This window comes from Saccoglossus kowalevskii, chromosome 9, assembly GCF_978046115.1.
Source record: "Saccoglossus kowalevskii chromosome 9, keSacKowa6.1, whole genome shotgun sequence".
Taxonomy (NCBI): domain Eukaryota; kingdom Metazoa; phylum Hemichordata; class Enteropneusta; family Harrimaniidae; genus Saccoglossus; species Saccoglossus kowalevskii.
This window is the reverse complement of record NC_140649.1, coordinates 13,008,802-13,035,905: the sequence shown is the minus strand read 5'-3', so window position 1 is coordinate 13,035,905 and position 27,104 is coordinate 13,008,802. Positions and strand designations below refer to the sequence as shown.

The 27,104-nt window shown below is 35.7% G+C and overlaps 1 protein-coding gene and 1 pseudogene across 1 annotated transcript; one reads left to right on the top strand and one right to left on the bottom strand.

Annotated features, from left to right (window-relative positions):
- The first annotated feature begins 3,958 nt into the window (after window positions 1-3,958).
- LOC100371000 (frizzled-5-like) lies at window positions 3,959-4,480 on the top strand. Its single transcript, XM_002733530.4, has one exon. The coding sequence runs from the start codon at window positions 3,959-3,961 to the stop codon at window positions 4,478-4,480; it is 522 nt and encodes a 173-aa protein (XP_002733576.2).
- A 6,421-nt stretch (window positions 4,481-10,901) lies between these two features.
- LOC144349697 (uncharacterized) lies at window positions 10,902-15,742 on the bottom strand (annotated as a pseudogene).
- Between the last annotated feature and the right edge of the window lie 11,362 nt (window positions 15,743-27,104).

Genomic DNA, 27,104 nt, shown 5'->3' with positions numbered 1-27,104 from the left:
ATGTTTACTTGCTGCTTTAAATTTCAATAATCAGTTTTCAAATGGGCACAAGAAATCGTCATGTGTGTGTCAGAGAAACTTACCTGCAAACAATTATTCCCTCTATTAAAAATATGTTGCATTTGTTGTGGGTACACGATGTCAAATTGTACAGGTCAAGCAGGCGATTTCTTGTTTGTGCAGAATGCAGTTTCTTTTGCCACTCCTTGATAACATCACCAGTTACAGTTTGGCAATACGGTTTTTATTGCAACAATGTTTAAAGGCTGCATTAGCAATATTGCATTCATCCAAAGCTCTGTCAGTCGTTTTTCGTTTTGCTGCAAAATTTAATAGAGTTGAATTAATGTTGGGTTATGATGGATAAGTTTTTAAATGCGATATGGCGGAAACTGCAGCAGGAAATATTTGTACTAGACGTCCCCATTCAGTACTATGTATATCTAAACTTTCAGTTGTATTGGTTGAAATCTCAAAATTGGGTGCCAATGTGTTAACTTTTCAGAAATAAAAATTGTCCAGATATGCCTTGTAGGTAGTTGTGAGAACCATTAATGAACCTCACTGAGACACTGAGAGTCGTGTGCAAATACATTGCTTACAATTTCGATCACACGGAAAGACTTTCTGTTACGTTGTGTAGCCATAATGCGTAAAACAGATTTTTATAACTTGAATACAACTGACAAACTTCCTTGCCGTTGTGTTGGGTGTTTGCTAGACGCAGGGGGATTCAGCTTTCCTTTTCTTTGCTCGTGTGTCACGATAGCAGTGAAGGTCAGTAATGGATGGAACGCCAACCATGATCACTATAATTTGACTGATCGTAAATAATTTTTGAACCCAATAGTATTGATCAAGATTAGCAGAAAGTTATACGGGATTCTGCCTTCGATTTCGATTCTGCCTGGCTTTGTCTATGGATGAATATGATGCACAAAGATAAATTGAACTTGCATTTATAAAAATCAGAAAGGGTCCTGTTTTTCCGACAAACTGAAAAAATGGCTGCACCACTCTTGTAACTGGGCATGTGTACTCGCCACACTGATAAAACCACATACATTTGATGTTTTTAGTCGCTGTATCACGACATATTAAATCTTTATATACTAAAACTCGCAAATATTCAGAACTTCCAATGAAATATTACCAGTATTTTTATGACAGAATACGTTATACACAATATGCAGTTTAAGCCACTCACCAAAGTCAAATATTTGTTATAAATTAATTAATGCAATAATTAGCTAATTGTCATGCATGGAATGAAAATCTAATCAGCACATCTACTCGTCATATATTAGCTGTGTGCCTAATTTCATTTGAATTGAAATCTTGAGGATCTTGAGTTATCAGTGGAACAAATTTTAATCACAGCGCCACAGACACCGGAACCATATAAGCTCAGTTTCACAAACAGGAGCTAAAAATGTCATCATGGACATGCATAATGTTTGGGTTCAAATTTGAAGAAAACTGACAAATCCTGTTTTGCCATTCGGCCAACTTTGATCTGATCAGCGACAAACTAACATAAACAAGTATGTGCCAAAATATGAATAACAAGTCATTGTCAATGACATAGCTCCCGTCATGTGACTTTGTCAAACAATGAAAAGCAGTCAGTTTATGTTTGAATACAATGTATTGGAATAGTGATTAGCATATTAACTACAAATGTGCATGAAACAGGTATAAAGACTAAGTTTGAATGAAATTGCTCAATGCATGCTCCAGAAACTTCAAATGACATGTCCATATGTTGATTTTTAAGACATTTATTGTCTGTCAGTTGGTCAACAAAATAAAACAAAGCGATATCTTGCCTTCGTACCAAATTTAACCCAAATCTGTACAATCATCTTTGTAAAATGAGCATAACACTCACAAAAGGGCCACCAGTCCGCCATTTTGAATTGCATCACCAAAAAAATGACGTACATCAGTAATATACTATGACTGATGTCGATTCGAAGTTTGAATGAAATTGGGGAAGGCATGTCCAAGAAACGGTTGATGACATGTCCAAATGTTGAATGTTGGTGTTTTCTTGGACGAAAATGGCAGTCAGTTGATCACAGTCAACCAAATCAAAAACAAATCGATGTGCACATGTCTCCCATAATGACTTGTCTTTCCATGCGTCTTTGAGAAATGACGACGAACGGAACCCAAAACACGGCAGGTATGGACTGGCCGGATTGAGTTGAAAAAGATGAACTTCAGTAAGCCCATTTGAATTTGATTGTGTCGAAAATGAACGTGCATTTGCCTGATATGATGTCCGATGTATTTTTGTAGTTTGAACATAATCGGTCAAAGCATGTGTGAGATACGGCTAGATATGCATGCATGTGGAGAGGAACCTATATGCTTCTGTTGTAGACTACGTGTGAACGGTCATTAATAAAGCCTTCATAAAAACATTTCCTAGAATCATTTTCATTCTTCCTTGCTATCATTCCAGGTACAACCTAGAAAATGGCGCTATTGCTATGGGCAAACAAAGCTCCACCCTCTGAATTACTCGAGCAATGTACCAAACATGAGTAGTAATTATGCCAATACAAATGCAATAATGAGAAGACGGGTAATATTAGGTCACTGGTGTTGTGTGAGATTAGTTCTGGTTACTCCAACAACTAACATGCAAATAGCCGTCCACCCACACTCAACCCCGTGGGAAGGGAACATCATAATATTGACCTATTTACCTAAATAAATTAGTGAGTTACTTGACTTACTCTTCTATATATTGAAACCCGAACCAATGAAATGTAAGTACTGGATCATCTCAATGCGAAATGTTTCTGACCAGAATTTTTTTTGTATAAAGTCAAACTTAGTACACTGTTGAACAATATCAATTCTTAAGCTAAAGCGACATACTTCCATGTCCTTGAGTGGTGTCGATTTCGAATGTCACTCAAATGCAAACCATTTAGTTTTATTGTATGAAAAGTTAATTGTATTCCAGTTTTTTTTTCTTTTGTGACGACAATTATAAAATAGGAAATTGTTTTTTAATAATTATCAATAAATATGGTAATTAGCCCAATGTATAAAATAGACCTGGAAATGGTTTTCTAGGCAGTTTATTTTTAACTGCACACGACCGAGTATTGGGAATTTTTGAGCAATTCAGGTAAGAATACATTTTACTACTACTTTATAACAAATACTCCTCGAACTGTCACATATGTTAGATATCAGGCGTTATTAAATTGTATTTTATTACGCAGCATTGAAAATGTTTAAAAGATGAAATGAAGTTAGTCACTATCAAAACAATACGTTCTGGTAAAATTCAATAGATGTAGTGTGTTTTTTTTTAAGATCGCTGTTCTCTCTAATCTGACATTGAGTTGTATATCTGTGTGTCTCTCGTTTAACATGTTTGAAGCGTTACCATTGTGATCATAATAATAATTAATATCAATATGCCCTATTGTGATTAATGTAGTGCTAGTGTTTTATTCAATGGTAGCATTGTAATATGCATGCACACAATCGTGCTAGTGTAGAGTGAAAGCACGCATTTATGGCAATGTAATACGAGTAAACTCATAACAACACACATATCACACTATATAATACGTTGAATTAGAAATATTATTGATTTATATTATCAGTGTTCGAATGTTCAGTAATTAAGAGTTGGGAACTGCATAATGGTATTAGTTATGATACTAACCCAAACGATAGAATGTGCATCGGAAATGTATGCGATCTGGAATATTACTCATAAGTAACAAACATATAGTGCTATAGTTTCTATCCATAAACGTGGTTGGTTTTACAGATGAATTTTATGTATATATTTATGCAATATTATTATCACCAGTTGATGAATATTCATGAGGCTCTAGGTCTTAACCAACCATATTTGTCATGACCTTGCTATGTAAACTCATTCTGTAATGTTCACTCACTTATGTCATGTTGTTTTATAGCCATGACTGCAATCAGAGTTTTATTGCCCATCTTCGTGGTATGCATCTTTTACGGTGTGTTCATTGCTGGAAAAAAATGTGAGCGAGTCAGATTGGCAATGTGCCAGGATATGCCATACAGACGCACCCAACTTCCGAACAGATTCAACCAGTCCAACCAAGATGAAATCAGTTTGGAAATGCGTCAGTTTTGGCCGCTAGTCGAAATTGAGTGTTCACCTTACTTGCGTCAATTTCTGTGTTTATTGTATTTACCACCATGCAGAACTGCACTTCCTTGTCGATCACTGTGCGAGTCAACCCGACGAGGATGCGCTCCAGTCATGGCTGGGTTTGGATTTCAATGGCCGGAGAACTTTGATTGTCAATATTTTCCAGAAGATGATGCAGACTGTATAGCCCCGGCGATTGAAGACGTGACTGTACTACCAACACCAGCAACAAAGACAGAGACGACACTCAGTATTGAAGAATCCGGTGAAGGACGAAATTTGCAATGTCAGTGTCAATGTGTTGAGCACTAAAAATCAATAATCTCAGTAATTTTTGTAGGTAAATGATAGTAGCATTATTAGTGCAATGTAGACGTAGTATATTATTGTTTAGACATTTTACTGGACATTAGGCAAGTTTGTGAATGTTTACACTCCTGTAGACATCGGCTCAACGTTTTATTGTTTCCTATAGAACGCCGACAATCTTTAGAGCAGCGTTATTTACATATTACATTTGTTTTTCTTGTCTCCCTTTGTAATTTTAATCATATAAGTAATATACTAGTTATGTTCGTGAAATTGCATTCATTCAAATCAAATATTTGAGACCAAGTACAAGCTCACGAATGCGCAATCTATTTAGACGACATTTACTTTGATTTCAAGTCCACGTATTATGACAGTGTGATTATAGTCTATACATTCTATGAAGTGGTTTTAAGGGCTAGAGTAACATGTGTATAGTTATTACCTCAGAATACATTTATTGTAGTTCAATTTCAATTAATTATTAATAAATTATCACCATACTGTAATTGGTAATCTCCTGGCATTAGCTAATTAATAAACTGTTGTTATTTATGACAATAATTGAATGAATGTGATAACCAGTTGGACGATTGAAATTGTGTAGTGACCTAAATTGCAACTGATGGATTTTAAATTAAAGCATACTTTACATCAGTAAAGTCGGGAGAATAATATCTCTAATTTGTGATAATTAATTTAATCATATTTGTTTTACCACCAGCACAACATGCCCCAATATAGACTTACTGTTGTTATCTGTGGGATTCCCAGTATCTGCATTCAATAACTATGCGCAAATCAAATCATATGCAAATTAAAAATGTTAATAGATTTCACTTGACCTCATCAGCAATTCAACCAAGTTAACTTCAATCGGACAAGATTTTTTAGTAATTAAAATAAAATATGAACGATTCAAAATGTTGCTGACTTATGTAACTTCGTATAAACAAGATGACTTCGGCAGTGGTTATGTTAAAGAAGCAGGATTATGGCCGGTGATGTTCAAAGTGAAAGCATCTTGCGGTCTCAACTACATAAATATAAATAAAAAGTTGTTGAAGATATTCGTGACTCTAACATTCAAAATAAATGAAACAAAGTTTGAAAAATTGCGGCCAATGGTTCACAGATTTGCCCGGGTAAATCAAGGGTTCATGAAAAAATAACAAATAATTACCATTGTTATGAAATGACCAAATCTATCACGAGTGATAATCAGCTAACAAACTCAACTACCGTGATACATTAGACCAGAGGATGTATTCCATTTTTATATACGGTAAAATCTGGTTGGAGAACACAGTCACTTGGAGGCTTAAATTCAATAAATACTATCTTTTTAAGGGGTATTCGCACAGAGTTATGGGAAATACTCGCTGTTACGCCTCGCCTGATTGGCTGAAAATGAGTCTGCGAACTTGATTTACTCATACCTCTGTGCGGATCCCCCTTGATTCTGGCTGTTGGCTATTTTTGTTCATGAAATCGTCGGATATCAGAAAATTGTGCACTTTTGAATAAAATCAAGTAAGAAATTATGAACAATTGTTATTAACGGAACACATTGTATTTTTCAACACCCGATAACAAGTAATTTGTTCCTGGTAGCACAAAATAAAAGTCGAACTAGATATTATTATCAGCACTAGATCTTGGCTCTAACTGATGGGATTTTACTAATCAGTATTCATATCTCTTTCTTTAGTGCGACACGAGATGCTGATATTTTACTTTTATAAATGCAAGATCAGGTGTGTGGCTTGACATGGAGATGCAAATGCTTGGGAAAGCGAAGTTTATTTTCAGCTTCATTTCGAGCTGGTTGTCTTGCCGCATACACACGTATTCATTCTGGCTAAATGCCGAGATTTTATTGTTCAGCAATGCCGCAGTCACATTGATCATAAGCTGGAAGGTTTTTTTTTTAGTTATATCAAGAAATTTTATTTTGCCGAGATTTTTTTTCCGTCACTGGTCGTATTTACTCACACATTGATAGTGGCTAATATATCTTTGTACATATACATGTGTATATTAAATTCCAATTTGCATTTATTGAACAGTTCATACAAGATATAAAACATCACGCTGAGAATCATATAGTCTCGCTTGCCAGACCTCTGGTCTGACTGAGTTTTACGAAAGGGCGCCTCTCGCGGCGAAGCCGCGAAAGCGAGGTCGTCAGACCGAGGTCTGGCTGGAAGCGGCTCCCGCATTCCAAAACAAAAATAGCAACCAATAGAATGGTACTATTCCCGTCTTCTTCGTACTCAAGACCTAATGAATATTTAATGAGAAGGCGGCGATAATTATAAATAACTGCCAATGAGACTTCGATTACTGCTGTCAATTTTTAAACGAACAGCTGTCCCGCCATTTTCAATTTGCTTCTGCTAGAAAAAAAAATGTCAACATGGCCGACGAGAAACTTGCTGCAGCCGAGAAAATAGAGTATTCTATTGCTTGTGGTATGAAAGAACTATCATTAGCTCAGCTGAAACAAAGGCAACGTGAAGCATTGAGTGCTTTCCTTAGTGGCCATGACGTAATGGTAAATCTGTCTACAGGATACGGGAAGTCTGCAGTTTATCAACTCGCACCATTCTGCTATGATATTTTCCATAACCGTACCAAATCAGTAGCTCTTGTCATCTCACCTTTAGTCACATTGATGAAAGACCAAGTGCAGGTTTTATATGGAAAAAATATTGAGGCGGTATATTTGTCAGAGGTTGGCGTTTCCGGGTTAAGAGATCGACTTAAAAATGGAAATTTGAGGGTCGTCTTTGCTAGTCCCGAATCCGTCCTGGAAAATCAATCTGTTAGAGAACTTTTTCAGAATAGATGTTACAGAGAGTTGATATGTGATGTATTCATTGATGAAGCACACTGTGTAGCTAAGTGGTAAGTATTTATTGGTACTGTAAAATACTTTATTTTCACTGAAAAAAGTTTTCAGGCATTTTGTCTGGATCTAATAGCGAAAATAAAATTCCAGTAAAAATAAAGTATTCCTGGGTATTCAGTGTATTTTTTGCCTAACTGGCCTGAGTTAAATAACACATGTAGACCTAATATAAAGGGGTATTAACTAAGTACATGTATATCGTTATCATGCGATGAAGCATATAATCCTAGAAAAGTATACTAGTATACAGTAAACAACATTTGGACTGTATTATTTTGACATGTTGCGTTATTACACAAGAAAATGTGTAATAGTGCAGCAGCTGCAGAAATGTTTTTTTTTTTTTTATTATTTCATTTTTATTTTGTGTGTGAATCTTATTTGCTGCGTTGTATACAATAATTGATACCATGGAGGTAAAAACGTTTTGGACTGTATTATTAAAAATCTGGTTTTACCTCCATGTTGATACCAAGTAAAAAATATTCTTGTCACAAACCAAATAAATTTGGATATACAAATGTACTAGTACTTTTCTGAGGACACCATATGCCCAACAAGCAAAATAAAATTTAACATTTATGTCAGTATAATTTCTAGTCTTTAAAATTCAGCACCTAATAAAAGTTGTGTAAGATATAGTATATTTTATAATTTTAGGGGTTTAGGTGACAAGAAAGTTTTCAGAATATGGTATGGCAGACTATCTGAGCTGAGGTCATTACTACCAAAAGACATTCATATGGTTGCTCTAACAGCTACTGCTACAAGTTCTATACAGAAAATAATTATTGAATAAACCAACATGATGGATTGCATTATAGTAGCAGAGTCTCCAGACAGGCCTAATATCAAATATAGTGTAATAAAAGTTGAAAATGATTTAACAAAGAATTTCACATGGTTGATTGAAGACCTGTTAGCTAATGGTATAAACACTGACAGAGTAATAATATTTTGCAGATCTCTAAAGTACTGTCGCTTGCTCTATCTTTTATTCCGAAAACAACTTGGAAACAATGGCTATGATTATTCACATGGTGAATCATATAATGATGACAGAAATCGTCTTCATGCTATGTTTCATTCACAAACACCCGATATAGTAAAAGAAAGTGTTTTGGATTCTTTTAGAAAGGAAGATGGTCATGTCAGAGTAGTGTTTGCCAGTATTGCATTTGGCATGGGGATAGATGTCAAAGGTGTGTATACAGTCATCAATTATGGTCCATCTAATGACATTGATGATTACTTTCAGGAAAGTGGTAGATGTGGTAGGGATGGCAAACAAAGCTATAGTTTGTTATTAGTTTATAAGCAATCCATGTCAAAGCGTGTCAGTAAAGAAATGAAATTGTATGTATCTACAACAAAGTGCAGGCGAGAAACCTTGCTATCCCATTTTCCTGGGCAGCCATCTCCTTTTAGTGGAGCATTGCATAATTGCTGTGATATATGTACTATGAAATGTAATTGTTTTCTTTGTTCTGCTGAACAATATCTAGTCCATGCATCATGTAAGGCAGAAATTGAAATACATGAACAATACAAAAAAGATATCGAGAAAAGTAAGAAAGAAACTGAGACTATAACTAAACCATACAAACAAGAATTGCACTGTGAGTTACTACGGTTACGTAGCAAACGTTTAGATGAAGCCCATGATGCAGATGGAAATTTAAATCCATTGTACAGTGGTGCTGATTTAACTAGTGGTATTTCATTGCCAATGATAAATAATATTGTTAAAAGTGACCATGATATAATTAATTTATCTAGTTTGGTTGACAAATTTGGTATACATGACAAAGAAGAAGCAAATGAGATTTGGTCATGCATACAAAATGTCAGAGAGGCCAGCAACTCAGGTTTTGTTGTTATTCATGGTTATAGAGTCTAGTAACAGTGATTTCGAGAATAGCTCAGATATATATACGTCAAGTGATTCATCAGATAGTGATGTAGAATCCAGAATTAGACAGAAAGTTCATCTTCCAATTTTATCTGATGACGACTAGAAGCAGTATTAGGTGCAAATGAATTTGTGTTTAGTCTTGCCAGGGATAAACTTTGTGGTTCTTTTATGCAAGTCAGTGCTATGGTATAGCATGATTGCCAATGTGTAAATTTGAGTGTTTTGGAAAGATTGAATGTAAAGATCCTCTCATAATTTTACCAAATTGGCAACATATTGTTTTGTGTATGAAATCATAAATTCTTGTCAATATATTTGCCTAATTATTGCCACAAGAGACTGACATAAAGTTTGTTACTGCACTTTGCAAAATATGGAAAAAAAATGTCATTTATTTATACTGCAAGAACAAAGCATTGATTTTGCCAATATATCCAACTTTTGAAAACAGTATTGTATTAACCATTTCACTGCCACTATTTTTGTTCAGAAATTCTTGAATTTTCTTTATTTTCTTAGAGTCCTATTTACTTTGGATGAAAACAATGCAGGATAGTTTAGTCTTAATCAGAATTTGAGAAATTAGTAGATTTATAACAAATCTATTTGTGGGAAGTGACAAAGGTGGTGAAAGGATTAAGCACTTCTAATAGAAGAAATATGGTTCACAGACTATTCTATGTATATTCTTATTTCAATTTTGTGGACATTCATGCAAGGTAAATAATGTACCAGGGTTGCAGTAAAATTATGAAAGTGTCTGATTTATAGGTGTGTAAACACTAAAATTACCATTTCAGTATTTCTTAATTATTCCTTGTCACATAGACTAGGTTAATTCAAATGCTGTAAAACATATATGTAGTTCTTATAGGAGAGACATGGGGGAAGGAGGCGGGTCTGGCTGCTTTTCTTGCATTGTCTGAGTTGATCAAGTGAAAAATGTCGCCAGCCAGCTACTTTTTTTCTGAAATAGCATATACATCTCCCTGTGTGTTTTGTTTGTATTGTAAATAAATCTAGAGTGCTGTGAAAATAAAACAGACTTTAATAAATAATCATGAGTTTATTGTACATCTTTCTTTTATTGTCACATTTCACACAGTACATGTTACCATGGGTCATCCATTCATATGTGATTATAAAATGTCAATATGTACAGAACATAAAAAAAGTGATTTCTTTCCAAATAAGGCTTCAGTTTACCTGCCATAACCCACCTTATATCTACATGTGTTATCAGTGCACATTTGCCAATGCTAATTGATACCCAGTGGGGCTAATACAATTTGCTGATTTGAACAATTATTCTTGTTTCCCAAACACCTTTCCTTAAAATACCATACAACTAAATTTGAAAGAAAATGTACTGAATTCACAAATATGGTATACACTGAAAATTACTTGTACATGTATCTGTCTCCCTGTGGGTATTAAATGTTTTTCAAAACAGAGTGCTAACATTGTGTATGGTTAATAATACTTGCTTGTGATGTGTGATGATATTAAAGTCCCCCTTCCTCCTAATTACAGTGCAGCAAAATTAATTTTTATACAGTTTTTATACAATACAAAATTTGATTCAATAAAGTAAACTAGGCAAACGAGTACATGTCTTCAAAATGACTCAAGTGTTTGGATATCCATTTTCTCACCTTTGTAACATCCTGGTATCTAAATGGATCTCTATCAAAATCTGGATAGGCACAGTGAAAACGACCAGGTATAAACTCAAATACTTTTCCATTATTATTTAAGTGATCCAGAATAATGTTAAGATCTTTATCAGTTGATGTTGTCGTATGCTTATACCCAGGTCTAATAACAGCGATTTGACTATCTAAATTCTTTAGAATTTGTTCATTTGAGTGCACTGCTCTACTGACTCTATTTACAGCGCGTTCAGTTAATTTACCACCAAATGACTTAGCATCTTCCTTGAAGTACTTGTTTTGATGCTCTAAATGTAAATCTAACGGAATGTTATTACCAGCTCCACCTTTCACATTTACAAATCTCTCCCATTTCAAAAGGTGTGCTTCTTTGGGAGGCAGAATAGCAGCAATCTGCACTAATAAATACAATGATTCCAATGCATATTTATGTCTACCATCAGCTTTATAATGTAACATCAAAAACTTGTACAATCTGATTACTCTCTCCCCATCCCCTTCTTTAATGGCATCTTGAAAATTTCTTACCAATAAACCCATACTAATACTGACACAGGCATAGTTAAAAATACCATCTTGGTTTTCATATTCTGGTGACTGCCTTGGAAGTTCACCGATAAAATTATGACCATGCTTAAGTTTCTCATGTCTTTTGAGATAACCTGCTACCTTGTACAGTTTGCCACAATATCTACATGTAAGGGAACTAGTAGCTTCATCTGAACCAACCACTGGCAGCTGATCCATTATAAACATGTCTACAAAATTGCCTAATACCTCAAACAAATAATTTGGGTTAGAGCTACTGTGCATTTTATTTTCATCAAAATTTGAAGTTGGTTTGCCATCTATGGAATCCATAGAAAAATAATGCATCAATGCACTGATGATATGGGCTTCTGTGTAAATGTGTCAAAAAAGTCTTTGGATGCGTTGAAGTCAGAACCTGGATCAATACAGACATTTCTTCTGTTAACTGCATTTCTAAGCTGGTTCATAGTTCCAATATCAAAAGAGGACTGAGTTGAATAAAGTTTGTGCCAACACACCTGTTGAAATGCAACACATGGTAAAGAATTATAACACATTTGTACTGTACCGTGATTGGTCAAAAACATGTCACATGATGTTTATGATGTCACATGATGTCTCTACTGCTCTGGCTAGTTCCCTAGTAAGTCAAATAGTATATGGTTACATTACAACGTGACATCACACGACTATTTTCAATAGCTTAGTGGGATTCGGGAGACATGCATACAGTTTGTTATATATGTAACCTCACTATAATGAACTCTTTTATAATGAACTTTCTGATTTAACAAACTGTATGCATGTCTCCCAAATCCCACTAACCTGTTGTTAACCTATTGTTTTTAATATTCAGTATACCGAACACCTCACTATAACAAACTTTTATCATGTTCTCCAATGACTTCTTTGTAGGCAAGGACGCAATCAGGTTTGCCAAAAAATGTTTTGCAAAAAAATATGTACATCGCCAGCCCACAGGTAACATCACCACAACCATAACTACATGTACTGAATATGCATAAATAAACATCTTTTATATGAAAACACTAAAGTTAGCATATTTGTGTTAAAATATGCTTCATACTACAGTAAAACCTGTCTATACCAAACCATGTCTAAACCTGAAAACATTATAAACTGAACAGTTTTAGAATTCCCTTCTTAATAGACATGCTCGTTTAAAAAAATAATATAAACCGAGCACTTCTGTAAACTGGTGTTCGGTTTAGACATGTTTCACTGTATATTGTACATTTTAGTAAATGGAAAATTTTCCCCAGTAAGGGAAGTTGAACACTTTCTTTCTAGTAAAACTGGTATACTCTGCATGTGTACTATTTTACAAAATAAGTCTATTAAAAATGTATACATACTCTGTAAAATGCAACAAGTGCATGCCAATCTGCCAATTTGGGATAAATTCCTTCCAGTCGCTGAGTAGGTGTCCTTCCATCACACACAGAGTCCAGAGATTCTCTTAATCGTTCAACAGTAAGCTGACCCCCAACAAATGGCACTTTACACAATGGTGCTTTGTCATCTTCCAATGTATCAGTATGACCTTTGGAGAGATAATACATATAATTTATTTCTGTAAATATTTACCATAACAGTTTACAGTGTTGAAAATACAAAACTGTTTTCTGATTTTTCTAAAATACTGCTAAATTCAAATATAAACAAAAATTATATTTATTTGAATATACAAGTGAACATGGTATATGAAACAAAACAAAAAAAACATCCATTCCATCACAATTCAAAATTGAGTTGAGTTCGGGTAACCCCCCCCCCCCCCCAAATAAAATGCACCACTATTAACTTGTAGCATGTTCATGGGAAACTGTCAATGAACAAATATCATTCTAACACTACAGTGAATAATTTGAACAAACTTATTTATTATTATTACAGTGTCATCAATGTATTACCTGGGACAAACTGGTGAGCATATTTTGCAATTTCTATCATTTCTTCAGTGTACTGTTCGTTTTTCTGTAGAACACCTAACATAACCTAACAGAAGATAAATAAGACAATATTTAATGAACTGAATAAATGCATATTATCATGTTATGCTACCAACTTTTGTCTTTAATATTAAATAAAATTAAAACTGGCATACAAGAAATTTATTGTAGAGCCCCATCTCCACCCTCACCCCCACAAAAAAAATTTAGTGAGACTTGACAAGACAGAGCCATGAAGTACTTGCACATTTGGTTCAAAGACCATTGTTTAAGTCTAAGCTATAAAAATAATTTTGACATTAGGAAGTGTAAAAATCAGTCCTACTTTCATTAGCTGTGCCCACTTCATAAATTAAATAAAAAGCCCAATAAGATATAATTTTAATCAGATTGTCTATGTACCATGTCTCAACAAAATGACTATGAACACATCATGACTGAATTTAAAATGGCCGCCAGTCAGCCATATTTGGTTGATTGAAAAAAATCACTTTGTCTTTGTACCAAGTCTGGGGCTAGAAGGGATACCAACCAATTATTTTTTTATTTGCCCTAACTTTTATGGTTAATAATTCTGTTTTATTAGACACTGAATTTCACTGTGCCTACATATATTGTAGCAATTAAATTTACAGCACTGTAAATACATACATACGTAAAAATGGTTGTGATAATCAGCAGAGTGCTTAATCACAAAGTTCCATTAGCTATTTTGGCTAATGAATTCAGAAAAAATATTAGCTACATTGAATTTTAATTTGCTAATCTGGTCAATTTACAGGGCTACCAGGAATGCATACTTACATATTCAGACGGTATCTTGGCTTCATTTTGGTACTTGTGTGGAATATGCTCTGGAAATGTTTGTTTCTGGTCCTTAAATACACCAAATCTGCTGGTCAAAACTCTACCAACAAGGAAAATAAATTCTTCTTTCAGTGCCAGATTATCTTGTATTGTTGGGAGTATTTCCGTAATGGGAACATCTTGCAATTTATGTTGGAATGAAAAATCTTCGCTATCTGGCATAATCCTGTTTTTCACAGCCATTAGCTGGAACATATGATAGTCACGATTTTGATGATCAACAGTCATATGTCTCACCTTTTCCCTCATATCTACATTATCACCAACAATCTGAAAACCTACTGCTGGGCTATCAACTAAATCTTGTAATTTCTGTTGGCTGGATATTTTCTGTTGTCTGATATGTTGCCCTGGACTTGAACATGTGACACAAGGTATATGTGAGTCCATATTTTCTTCAAATTCTTCTAAAAGAGTAACTGAATGATGGGTTTCTTTCTTGACTTTGGCTGAAATTTTCATTTTTAATGCGAGCAGAGTGTCTTGTTTTGCAGGAAGATTAGTAGTAAAACTACCAGTACTAGGCTGTGAAACAGTGGTATTGATAGATGTTGGTTTTTGTGTGCAATTACTTGAGGCATCAGAACTGCTAACCGAGACTTCTTTTACAAGCATCTCCAGTGCAGCAATGTCACGTACCAATTTATTCTTTTTTTCGACATCATCTTCAATACATTCTTTCCAACCCTTAACTTTCTGGTCAAAATCCACTCCAAGTTTCTTTTGAATACTTTTGACAGTTGTTTCCGATATACAAACATTTAGTTTGTTTAGTCTATGAAAAGCCTGTAACAAAAAATCAAGTTATTTAATTAATTAATATAGTAGACATTATATACAGTCAAACCTGTGTTAGTGACCACCTCTGTATAAAGACCACATGTCTAATGTGACCACCTTTCAACAATTTTTTTTGCTGATTTGGCTTTGTTTAGAAATAACATTTCACATTCCTATTTTCAATTTTCACAAGCAAAATTTACCTCATTTTTATTTTGGTGACTCGTGCAAACATGTCTTTGTTGCAGTCGTACTATCTCATTATGTTTTTGAAAATATTGTGTCAAATGTACAAGTTGCACATTCATAATAGGAACAAACCAACCTCCATATAAAGAACATTGTCTATAAAGGACGTCTTGATGAAGTCCCTTGGGCCTGGGTGGTCACTATACACAGGTTTGACTGTATTGTTATGCTCAATTAATTTTGCCATTTACCACTAGCCTACAGTAATTTTGACATACATTTACTAGTTCCTTTGAATTTTTTATATTACACCATTTATTTTTATAACTAATTTCACTTACCATTCTCCCTGCATGAGCACGCTGTAGTACAAGGCCAATAATTGTTTGTAGTGCTGTCATGTCTTTATTTCTTTGCTTCAGCAACACTGCAGCTGCCATACAAACTCCTGGAATACAATCAGATTCAGCTTTGTTCTTTGACCTGGATGCTTGTTTTAGAAAACTTGTGAATACTGGTGCTCTGTCCTGTAGTTCACCATAAGCCTCACTAAAACTGAACACCTCTAAATCATTCTTCTCTGTTCTTCTGAAAACACATTTCTCTCTTATAGTACATAAATTCTGGCACTCCTTAGCAACCTTCTTCATGATCCTATCACAGACAACTTCTGAAAATCTTTCACTGCTCATCATAATATCAGCTAGTTTCTGTATAGTTGAGGTATCAGTCGTTGACAGCACTCTTTTTAGTTTAGTAAGTTCTTTCTCAGATAGCACAGAATCATTGTCTACAGTCTAAAATTAATTTCAGAAAAAATAATTGTTTACATTTATGCACAAAAATATGGACCAAATGTTCAAGTTCAACTATTTTTTTTCTATGTGTGTTTTAATGAACTGTTTAGGCCATCCAAAATGAATTAGTTGGTTAGCATCCTCATTACCAACTCATTAGAACATGCATACTAAGATAGAAATAGAATCAATTCTGCATTGTTAGACAGAGCTTAAAAAAAATCAGTGGCATTTTTTGGGGGGCGGACGGGGATGCTAATCAACTAAGTTTTATAGGGAATATGGGATAACTGACTGAAGTGTGCAGTGCTTTTCAACAGCATCTACGGTATGTATGTTAGTTATTGGATTGAAATAAAATAATTGTTCAGTGCTTGACAATCCGATAATTTGAACAGAATACACAGCATCTGAATACGTGTTTATAATTTATTTTGATAATAAATCTGACGAATCGTTTACATTGTATTTTGAATACACTGACACACTGCTAGCTCAGCTGTCAATGGAAACATCTTACATCCCGGTTTTGCATATTATCACTATAATATTAAGAAAATAATATAGGGTCTACATACCAATAACTCGAACTCCTTTGGTGCAGGTACATCATTTACTACATTAAATGCAGCGGCAGAGGTTGAATAGTCGAGATACGGTAACTCGCAGTGCACATCGTCGTGAATTGGCGCCGAGTTCAAACGACATTCTTCCGAAGGAAATTGAAGTCTTTTTACACTAGAGAATCGCGAATGAATGGGAGAAACGCATCCTCTCTTAGTGCGATCTCCACCGCTGTAAATCTTCACTGGTGTGCGAACTTGCATTTAGAATTAATTTAAGACGACTTTGACCAATATGCATACAGACGACGGACATAGATCGTTTACCCAGGCTTCTAAAATTCCACAGTGCAAAGGTCACATTAGCATGTTTAGCCACACCTCTTTGAAATGTCATCAAAATGGAATTCATTGCTTCCAGCCAGACCTCGGTCTGACGACCTCGCTTTCGCGGCTTCGCCGCGAGAGGCGCCCTTTCGTAAAACTCAGTCAGACCAGAGGTCTGGCAAGCGAGACTAAGAATCATACTGCTACTCCTCTTCCTCAATATTATGATAATTTATTAATTAATAAATGATATTCTAAAACAATATTTAAATCTAGATTATTTCCAACTGCTTCATACCAGGCGGTGTACATTAGCCAAACGCCCTTTCTCTCTGGTTATTCTTCTCTCTTGAATTTTCTCTGTCAATGAAAAAAAAAAATGTTTTTAACGTCAAGCCAATATGCGTCAACGTCATTTGAGTGGTGTACAGTTTGGATCATTAAAACAACGGATTTCAGCGTTTTCATTCCGGCTTTGTACAATTTGCCCATTAAAAGTACAGTTGTGAAATAAACCAGTTTTGTGACTCATCATACTACTTGTAACTGTGGATATTTGACGTTCAGCGGTACTTTGTTCGACCGAAATGAGACACGGGAGGACGCGGTTGTGTATGGTGAGCGGCACGGCGACCTCAGTGCCAACATCTGATCTGGGTACATTTTTGGTACAACCAAAGTTTTGTGACAGTATGCCTGACAAGTTTTGTCGTTGTCCCGGGGAAGTTTGTCGGTGTAAGATCGAATTCTCGCATCGTTTTTGTGACATGTATATGATATGCCTTGTCCTAACTCCAGCCGAATGAAGGACTTTGCACGCCGGAGTTCTGTACATTGGTTGGTGTACACTCGGCACAAATCTGCAGCTTTCGAAATTAACTTCATCATCTTCTCTAATTTATGCAGCCCCAGTAGAGAATTACAATACCATATATCGTCGTCGAATTCTGCGTTGTCCAGTGTTTTTGAAACAGATGGAAATTTCACCAGCTAGAATTTGAACGCTGCTACGGGGACACCGGTTGTTATTGATGGCAAACATTTTTGCCTGTGACTTGTAGTTTCTTACATTTTTTTGTCTTTCAATCCCTCAATCTCATCTAGTTAGTCACCAGTTAAACTTAAAGATCATGCTTCTTTGTTGGAGGTTCGCAATCTATTTCTAAGTCAGAACACGGAGAACGTTTTTTGCGTTCCCTTAGGTACCGTCCCTCACGGTGTTGAGGGACAGTCGTTTAGGTTTTTATGGCAAACGACCATCACCTAACGATCAAAGCTCACGACTTGGATCCCAACAAATCTAATTATAAATACTGACTAAAATAAATATTAAACAGGAATACTCACATATTCAGCATAACCCTTCTGTTCTTTAAGGTCTTTTATATTCCTTTTATTCATTGTTCCCACCATTGACTGTAACACCAATACTTTCTTTTTTATCTGTTGTTGCTCATTAACAGGTAAGTCTGTTTGTTTACTTTGTTCATCTATCTTCTCATGCAAATATTTTAACAAAAGAAGCAAAGACGAGGTTGCAGCTGCTGTGACGAAGGTACAATTTCTATATAAAAAAATGTAATAAATTACATGATTTTATTCGTAATAATACTGATACATGTATTTTTAGACTAACTGTTACTTGTGAAACAAAAAAAATGGTAAATGTAAATTATTATTTCCCTTTTTTGAGATATTTAGTCAAGGCAAAGTTCCACAACAAACTGGTTCAGGACTTTGGAAACCTGCCGGTAGTGCTGTTAAAGTGAACGTCGGACTCCTTTGGTTATGGTCACTATGACCTCTACTGTCATGTCTTTCGTTTACAAAACGTTTGTAAATGGGAATATTCCTTGACGCCATGTTTCAGCTAAAACGACCAACTATGAACTGAATATGTCGTCTGCATCAAAATGTAAATTAAACGACTAGACGTCATTCAATATGCACATTTTATATATATTTCAATAAAAATGCAATTTGCTAATGAAGTTTCTTGTCAATTAAATCCAGTTATTGCGTCTTTAGGGTGTTGCTTCTGTAAATTGATTTTATTTTCCAAACTCCGCGAAAACGAGTGTTAACATTCTTGCGAGACAAATGCCACCCAAATGTGACAGCTGTCACGATAGGTCAGCTTTACAGTATCATAACATTATTTTATTATAACAAGACACTTCGCGATGGGCGTCTTTGGCAGTCAGTAATATTTACGAAATTTTTGTTCACTATTTTATAAACTGGCTTGGCAATTCCCATCACCAACTAGACAATGTCACATCATTTTGGCAACTTTCCCAACAAATCCAAAATCATTCAATAATTTTGTTTACATTTGTAATATAATAATTACATTTATAGTTTTGATAATTTTAATGCATACATGTACACTCACAAAAATACCCCCAAAATAAGAGAATTTAGTATATAGCCTTGACAAAAAAGCATAATTTTTATTGTCTTAATATTGCTTTTTTTTCTATTTGTGTAACTTCATGTGGAAATCCTGATGAGATTTAAAGTTCAGTTCACAACAATATTAGAGGCTGTGAACTTGTCCACGAAAGCTGCAAATTAATAAATGTCAGTGAATAGAATATTTATTTTGTATTTACATTTGTAATGATGTAACGCTTGGAATATATGACACATAGACAATGGGTATAGAGTCCAATCACATATTCGGTTCTTTTTATTTCCTAATTCTGTGTGTATATAACAAAGATATACTACAGAAACCTGCATACAGAAGTATAGAAAACACTGTTAAAAATAAATAATATCAGTTGGCCCTAAAATGATGACATCATGTGTGGGATACAAAATACATTTCTATTAATAACTGAAACATTTCGAGTTAACAGTTAAATACACTCAAACAACCTTAACTGCACATTATTATTGTCAAAATATACAAAATCAATACAATGTCATATCAGACAGATAAATTACTGAAATAATGCATAAACAAGGTGTTTATATACACTACAGTATGAAGAAACATTTGCAAAGATTTGTTGTATTATATAATAAATCAAGCAATTTAAACACTATTTTACAGGCTCATGTACTATAAATGTATGACACAAAGACAATTTCTGTCCTAAATTCACGATTTCTAGCTTCAAAATATCAGAACATATCAGATCTTAACACCTGTTTAGTAATAAAGGAGTAGTGTAAGAATTTTAGTGAATTGCAAACTTGAGTGCAGATAAATACGACTTTTACAGATAAACAGTGCATAAAATGAAATAAGTGAAAATACTTCTTTAGAATTTGCAGAATGCCACGAAAATATCACACACAGAATCACTATGACAGGGTATCACTTCATGAGCATTCGACTCAATTTTTTGTAAGCAGTAACGCACAAAATACCGAACAAAGAAATTTGTGATCACAAATACAGTTCTGCTCAATACACGAAATACAAAAATGTATAAAAAGAAGTTAAAACATCTTCAAAAACACTAACAAAATGGCAAATAAACTTAATATACAAAATAATCAAATCTTATCAGATACAAATTCAACAATAATACGCCTGGATGACAATCAGATTACAACGGATAGAATCTTGCAATAAAGTTGGTAAAATCTTTTGGTAAACAAATATGGCGGAAAACAAATGAAGTGCGCATGCGCGGAGACTAATGGTTATAACACAGAATTGCGCCCTCACAATGAGTTCCACAGTATCTTTTTTCTAACTGGTGTTACTACAGTGACTGTAGTGTTTTTGTTTTGTTGATTGTTGTCAGTTTTGTGTTTTTGGAACTTTGTACAAAAATCAGCAACGGTTAAATAGGTATGTTATTTCCATTTTGCAGTATATCGTAGATAGTACTTGTATACTTTGTTATCCATCATAAATATCGGATTGTTTGGAAGCATGAGATTGTAATGTAAATTTCGTTCATTAATGTACGATGACGCTGTCTCCGGGGCCTTCAGAGTCCCATGTTGACTATGTCCCTGCCCGTTTACTTACTTGTTGTCAGTGTCTGAGTGGTAAATACAAAATACGTAAAAAGTAAACGTCAGAATATTAAAAATCAGTTGCCCATGCCAAGAGAGCCGCAGAACCAAAACAATCTGTCAGCCGTTGCCGTCCAAAGCAGCGATAGGATTTTACACATCGAAATTGAGAATCGCAGATGTAGACATATTGCATAGAAATGAACACCAAATACATCTATCCCAGCCAGCAATCGAATCACCAAACTTTATGAGTGATGTAACTGGTATTTCCATCTATTTGCTTCTATTCCCACTATCTTAAAACGCTTAAGCGAATGTTATCAACTTCGCAAGTTTGCGTATTTTAGTACAGTGGCGTAAACATTGCTACAATCAAAGACGCGCTGAACAGAAAGTCAATTCTGGGCTAGTACCATTGTCATATCAACTTCCTGCATTGAAACAGAACATATTCTGTATTCACTATAAAACAACGTTGTTATGTTTCTAGACTTACAACAAACTCGAAACAAAAGAAATAGTCTGATCCAAACAACCTGCGTCCTTGAAAATGGAGTCTTATCGCCCTTGCGTTTCGGAGCGAAAATACATCGATGCCAAAAACGACCGATTTTTGCCAAATCTTCTATGATTTTTTTATATCGTTAAATCAGTCCGGCGGTTAGATAGTAGATTTATTAGAGACGCTCGGGTACCCAAACGTTACGGTGTAAATCACTCCAGCGACGAAAAATCGGCGATAATAGCCAAGGGTGTAAGGAACTGAATTTATATATAGGGTATATAACCAATGAAAACACAGACTTCGCTGTCATGACTTGTTTTTGACTAATTTCGCATGACGACTAGACAATACTCTATGTCTTGTTTCAAATACTGATGTTTAGTATCCTCGTTTGTGAATTTCAACGTTAAGTGTTTTTATCTGTATTTAAATATTCCTAGATTTGGTTATTTGTCAAACCAACAAATGAATGAGACGCTGTGACGTACTTAGTATGTCTCGGTCGGCTGCTGCGCTGATAATGCTCAAAACCAACAACTTGTTTCGCCAAGTCTTGGATTTAAATTCAGACAACAGTCTCTCAGATGGGGGGGGGGGGGGGGGGGTGTTCAGACCAAGGCTTTGAATATTCCTGGCCTTGTAACTTGTTTTGTACACTACGAACAGATATTACATGTACCAGTAGTTGGTCCCACTGTTCAGTTTCAATGATCAATCAGATCAGCGATCTCCATTTATACAATTCAAATTTACTCCATTCTTAATAAAGTTGATTTTGTAAGTTTCAAACAGCACTTTCCTCCAGCTGATTTGAAAAATTAACAGTTCGAACGACCCTTACCAAACATGTAGAGCCTACATAAGACGAAGTTATATGTACTTTAGATCTACTGGTCAAAAATGTAGACAAAGCCACTCAACATTTCATCTACTTAAAGCCTTATCTACAAACAACACTCATTTCGTACATCCATTCAGATTAAAAGCTTTGCATATGGTTGGTAAAGTTTATTCATGAAAAATATTTGATTCAAACATTCTCTGCTGTTCACTTTCTAAAACCAATTTTGAAAAACAAAATTTGAAAAATAACATATTTTTCTGTCATAATGAATTTTAAGGAATGACATGTTATTATACCACGTAACTCATTTTAATGATGCTGTCTCACAAATATATTGGCCCAAGACTTGAATGAAAAGTTTGAATTAAACCCCCAGTTATTTTGTTTTCCATTGAAATCCTTAGAGTAGAAGGCTCTTAATTGAAACCCTTGGACATGACTGGAAGGTTTCGATTGGAAGGTCGATTGAAACCCTTGGACTTGACTGGAAGGTCGATTGAAACCCTTGGACTTGACTGGAAGGTCGATTGAAACCCTTGGACTTGACTGGAAGGTCGATTGAAACCCTTGGACTTGAGAGGAAATATTTTGATTGAAACCCTTGGACTTGACTGGAAGGTTTCGATTGAAACCCTTGGACTTGAGTGGAAGGTCGATTGAAACCCTTGAACTTGAGAGGAAATATTTTGATTGAAACCCTTGGACTTGACTGGAAGGTCGATTGAAACCCTTGAACTTGAGAGGAAATATTTTGATTGAAACTCTTGGACTTGAGTGGAAGGTCGATTGAAACCCTTGAACTTGAGGAAATATTTTGATTGAAACCCTTGGACTTGACTGGAAGGTTTCGATTGAAACCCTTGGACTGAGTGGAAGGTCGATTGAAACCCTTGAATTTGAGAGGAAATATTTTGATTGAAACCCTTGGACTTGACTGGAAGGTTTCGATTGAAAGCCTTGGACTTGAGTGGAAGGTCGATTGAAACCTTTGGACTTGAGAGGAAATATTTTGATTGAAACCCTTGGACTTGACTGGAAGGTTTTGATTAAAACCCTTGGACTTGAGAGGAAATATTTTGATTGAAACCCTTGGACTTGAGAAGAAATATTTTGATTGAAACCCTTGGACTTGAGAGGAAATATTTTGATTGAAACCATTGGACTTGACTGGAAGGTTTCGATTGAAACCCTTGGACTTGAGTGGAAGGTCGATTGAAACCCTTGAACTTGAGAGGAAATATTTTGATTGAAACCCTTGGACTTGACTGGAAGGTTTCGATTGAAACCCTTGGACTTGACTGGAAGGTCGATTGAAACCCTTGGACTTGAGAGGAAATATTTTGATTGAAACCCTTGGACTTGACTGGAAGGTCGATTGAAACCCTTGGACTTGAGTGGAAGGTCGATTGAAACCCTTGGACTTGAGAGGAAATATTTTGATTGAAACCCTTGGACTTGACTGGAAGGTCGATTGAAACCCTTGAACTTGAGGAAATATTTTGATTGAAACCCTTGGACTGAGTGGAAGGTTGATTGAAACCCTTGAACTTGAGAGGAAATATTTTGATTGAAACCCTTGGACTTGACTGGAAGGTTTCGATTGAAAGCCTTGGACTTGAGTGGAAGGTCGGTTGAAACCTTTGGACTTGAGAGGAAATATTTTGATTGAAACCCTTGGACTTGACTGGAAGGTTTTGATTAAAAACCTTGGACTTGAGAGGAAATATTTTGATTGAAACCCTTGGACTTGACTGGAAGGTTTCGATTGAAACCCTTGAACTTGAGAGGAAATATTTTGATTGAAACCCTTGGACTTGACTGGAAGGTCGATTGAAATCCTTGGACTATTGAAACCCTTGGACTTGAGAGGAAATATTTTGATTGAAACCCTTGGACTTGACTGGAAGGTTATGATTGAAACCCTTGGACTTGAGTGGAAGGTCGATTGAAACCCTTGGACTTGAGTGGAAGGTCGATTGAAACCCTTGAACTTGAGAGGAAATATTTTGATTGAAACCCTTGGACTTGAGAGGAAATATTTTGATTGAAACCCTTGGACTTGACTGGAAGGTTTTGATTGAAACCCTTGGACTGAGTTGAAGGTCGATTGAAACCCTTGGACTTGAGAGGAAATATTTTGATTGAAACCCTTGGACTTGACTGGAAGGTTATGATTGAAACCCTTGGACTTGAGTGAAAGGTCGATTGAAACCCTTGGACTTGAGTGGAAGGTCGATTGAAACCCTTGGACATGAGAGGAAATATTTTGATTGAAACCCTTGGACTTGACTGGAAGGTTTTGATTGAAACCCTTGGACTTGAGTGGAAGGTCGATTGAAACCCTTGGACTTGAGTGGAAGGTCGATTGAAACCTTTGGACTTGAGAGGAAATATTTTGATTGAAACCCTTGGACTTGACTGGAAGGTTTTGATTAAAACCCTTGGACTTGAGAGGAAATATTTTGATTGAAACCCTTGGACTTGAGAAGAAATATTTTGATTGAAACCCTTGGACTTGAGAGGAAATATTTTGATTGAAACCATTGGACTTGACTGGAAGGTTTCGATTGAAACCCTTGGACTTGAGTGGAAGGTCGATTGAAACCCTTGAACTTGAGAGGAAATATTTTGATTGAAACCCTTGGACTTGACTGGAAGGTTTCGATTGAAACCCTTGGACTTGACTGGAAGGTCGATTGAAACCCTTGGACTTGAGAGGAAATATTTTGATTGAAACCCTTGGACTTGACTGGAAGGTTATGATTGAAACCCTTGGACTTGAGTGGAAGGTCGATTGAAACCCTTGGACTTGAGTGGAAGGTCGATTGAAACCCTTGGACTTGAGAGGAAATATTTTGATTGAAACCCTTGGACTTGACTGGAAGGTCGATTGAAACCCTTGAACTTGAGGAAATATTTTGATTGAAACCCTTGGACTGAGTGGAAGGTTGATTGAAACCCTTGAACTTGAGAGGAAATATTTTGATTGAAACCCTTGGACTTGACTGGAAGGTTTCGATTGAAAGCCTTGGACTTGAGTGGAAGGTCGGTTGAAACCTTTGGACTTGAGAGGAAATATTTTGATTGAAACCCTTGGACTTGACTGGAAGGTTTTGATTAAAAACCTTGGACTTGAGAGGAAATATTTTGATTGAAACCCTTGGACTTGACTGGAAGGTTTCGATTGAAACCCTTGAACTTGAGAGGAAATATTTTGATTGAAACCCTTGGACTGAGTGGAAGGTCGATTGAAACCCTTGGACTTGAGAGGAAATATTTTGATTGAAACCCTTGGACTTGACTGGAAGGTCGATTGAAATCCTTGGACTATTGAAACCCTTGGACTTGAGAGGAAATATTTTGATTGAAACCCTTGGACTTGACTGGAAGGTTATGATTGAAACCCTTGGACTTGAGTGGAAGGTCGATTGAAACCCTTGGACTTGAGTGGAAGGTCGATTGAAACCCTTGAACTTGAGAGGAAATATTTTGATTGAAACCCTTGGACTTGAGAGGAAATATTTTGATTGAAACCCTTGGACTTGACTGGAAGGTTTTGATTGAAACCCTTGGACTGAGTGGAAGGTCGATTGAAACCCTTGGACTTGAGAGGAAATATTTTGATTGAAACCCTTGGACTTGACTGGAAGGTTATGATTGAAACCCTTGGACTTGAGTGAAAGGTCGATTGAAACCCTTGGACTTGAGTGGAAGGTCGATTGAAACCCTTGGACATGAGAGGAAATATTTTGATTGAAACCCTTGGACTTGACTGGAAGGTTTTGATTGAAACCCTTGGACTTGAGTGGAAGGTCGATTGAAACCTTTGGACTTGAGAGGAAATATTTTGATTGAAACCCTTGGACTTGACTGGAAGGTTTTGATTAAAACCCTTGGACTTGAGAGGAAATATTTTGATTGAAACCCTTGGACTTGAGAAGAAATATTTTGATTGAAACCCTTGGACTTGAGAGGAAATATTTTGATTGAAACCATTGGACTTGACTGGAAGGTTTCGATTGAAACCCTTGGACTTGAGTGGAAGGTCGATTGAAACCCTTGAACTTGAGAGGAAATATTTTGATTGAAACCCTTGGACTTGACTGGAAGGTTTCGATTGAAACGATTGAAACCCTTGGACTTGAGTGGAAGGTCGATTGAAACCCTTGAACTTGAGAGGAAATATTTTGATTGAAACCCTTGGACTTGACTGGAAGGTTTCGATTGAAACCCTTGGACTTGACTGGAAGGTCGATTGAAACCCTTGGACTTGAGAGGAAATATTTTGATTGAAACCCTTGGACTTGAGAGGAAATATTTTGATTGAAACCCTTGGACTTGAGTGGAAGGTCGATTGAAACCCTTGGACTTGAGAGGAAATATTTTGATTGAAACCCTTGGACTTGACTGGAAGGTCGATTGAAACCCTTGAACTTGAGGAAATATTTTGATTGAAACCCTTGGACTGAGTGGAAGGTTGATTGAAACCCTTGAACTTGAGAGGAAATATTTTGATTGAAACCCTTGGACTTGACTGGAAGGTTTCGATTGAAAGCCTTGGACTTGAGTGGAAGGTCGGTTGAAACCTTTGGACTTGAGAGGAAATATTTTGATTGAAACCCTTGGACTTGACTGGAAGGTTTCGATTAAAAACCTTGGACTTGAGAGGAAATATTTTGATTGAAACCCTTGGACTTGACTGGAAGGTTTCGATTGAAACCCTTGAACTTGAGAGGAAATATTTTGATTGAAACCCTTGGACTGA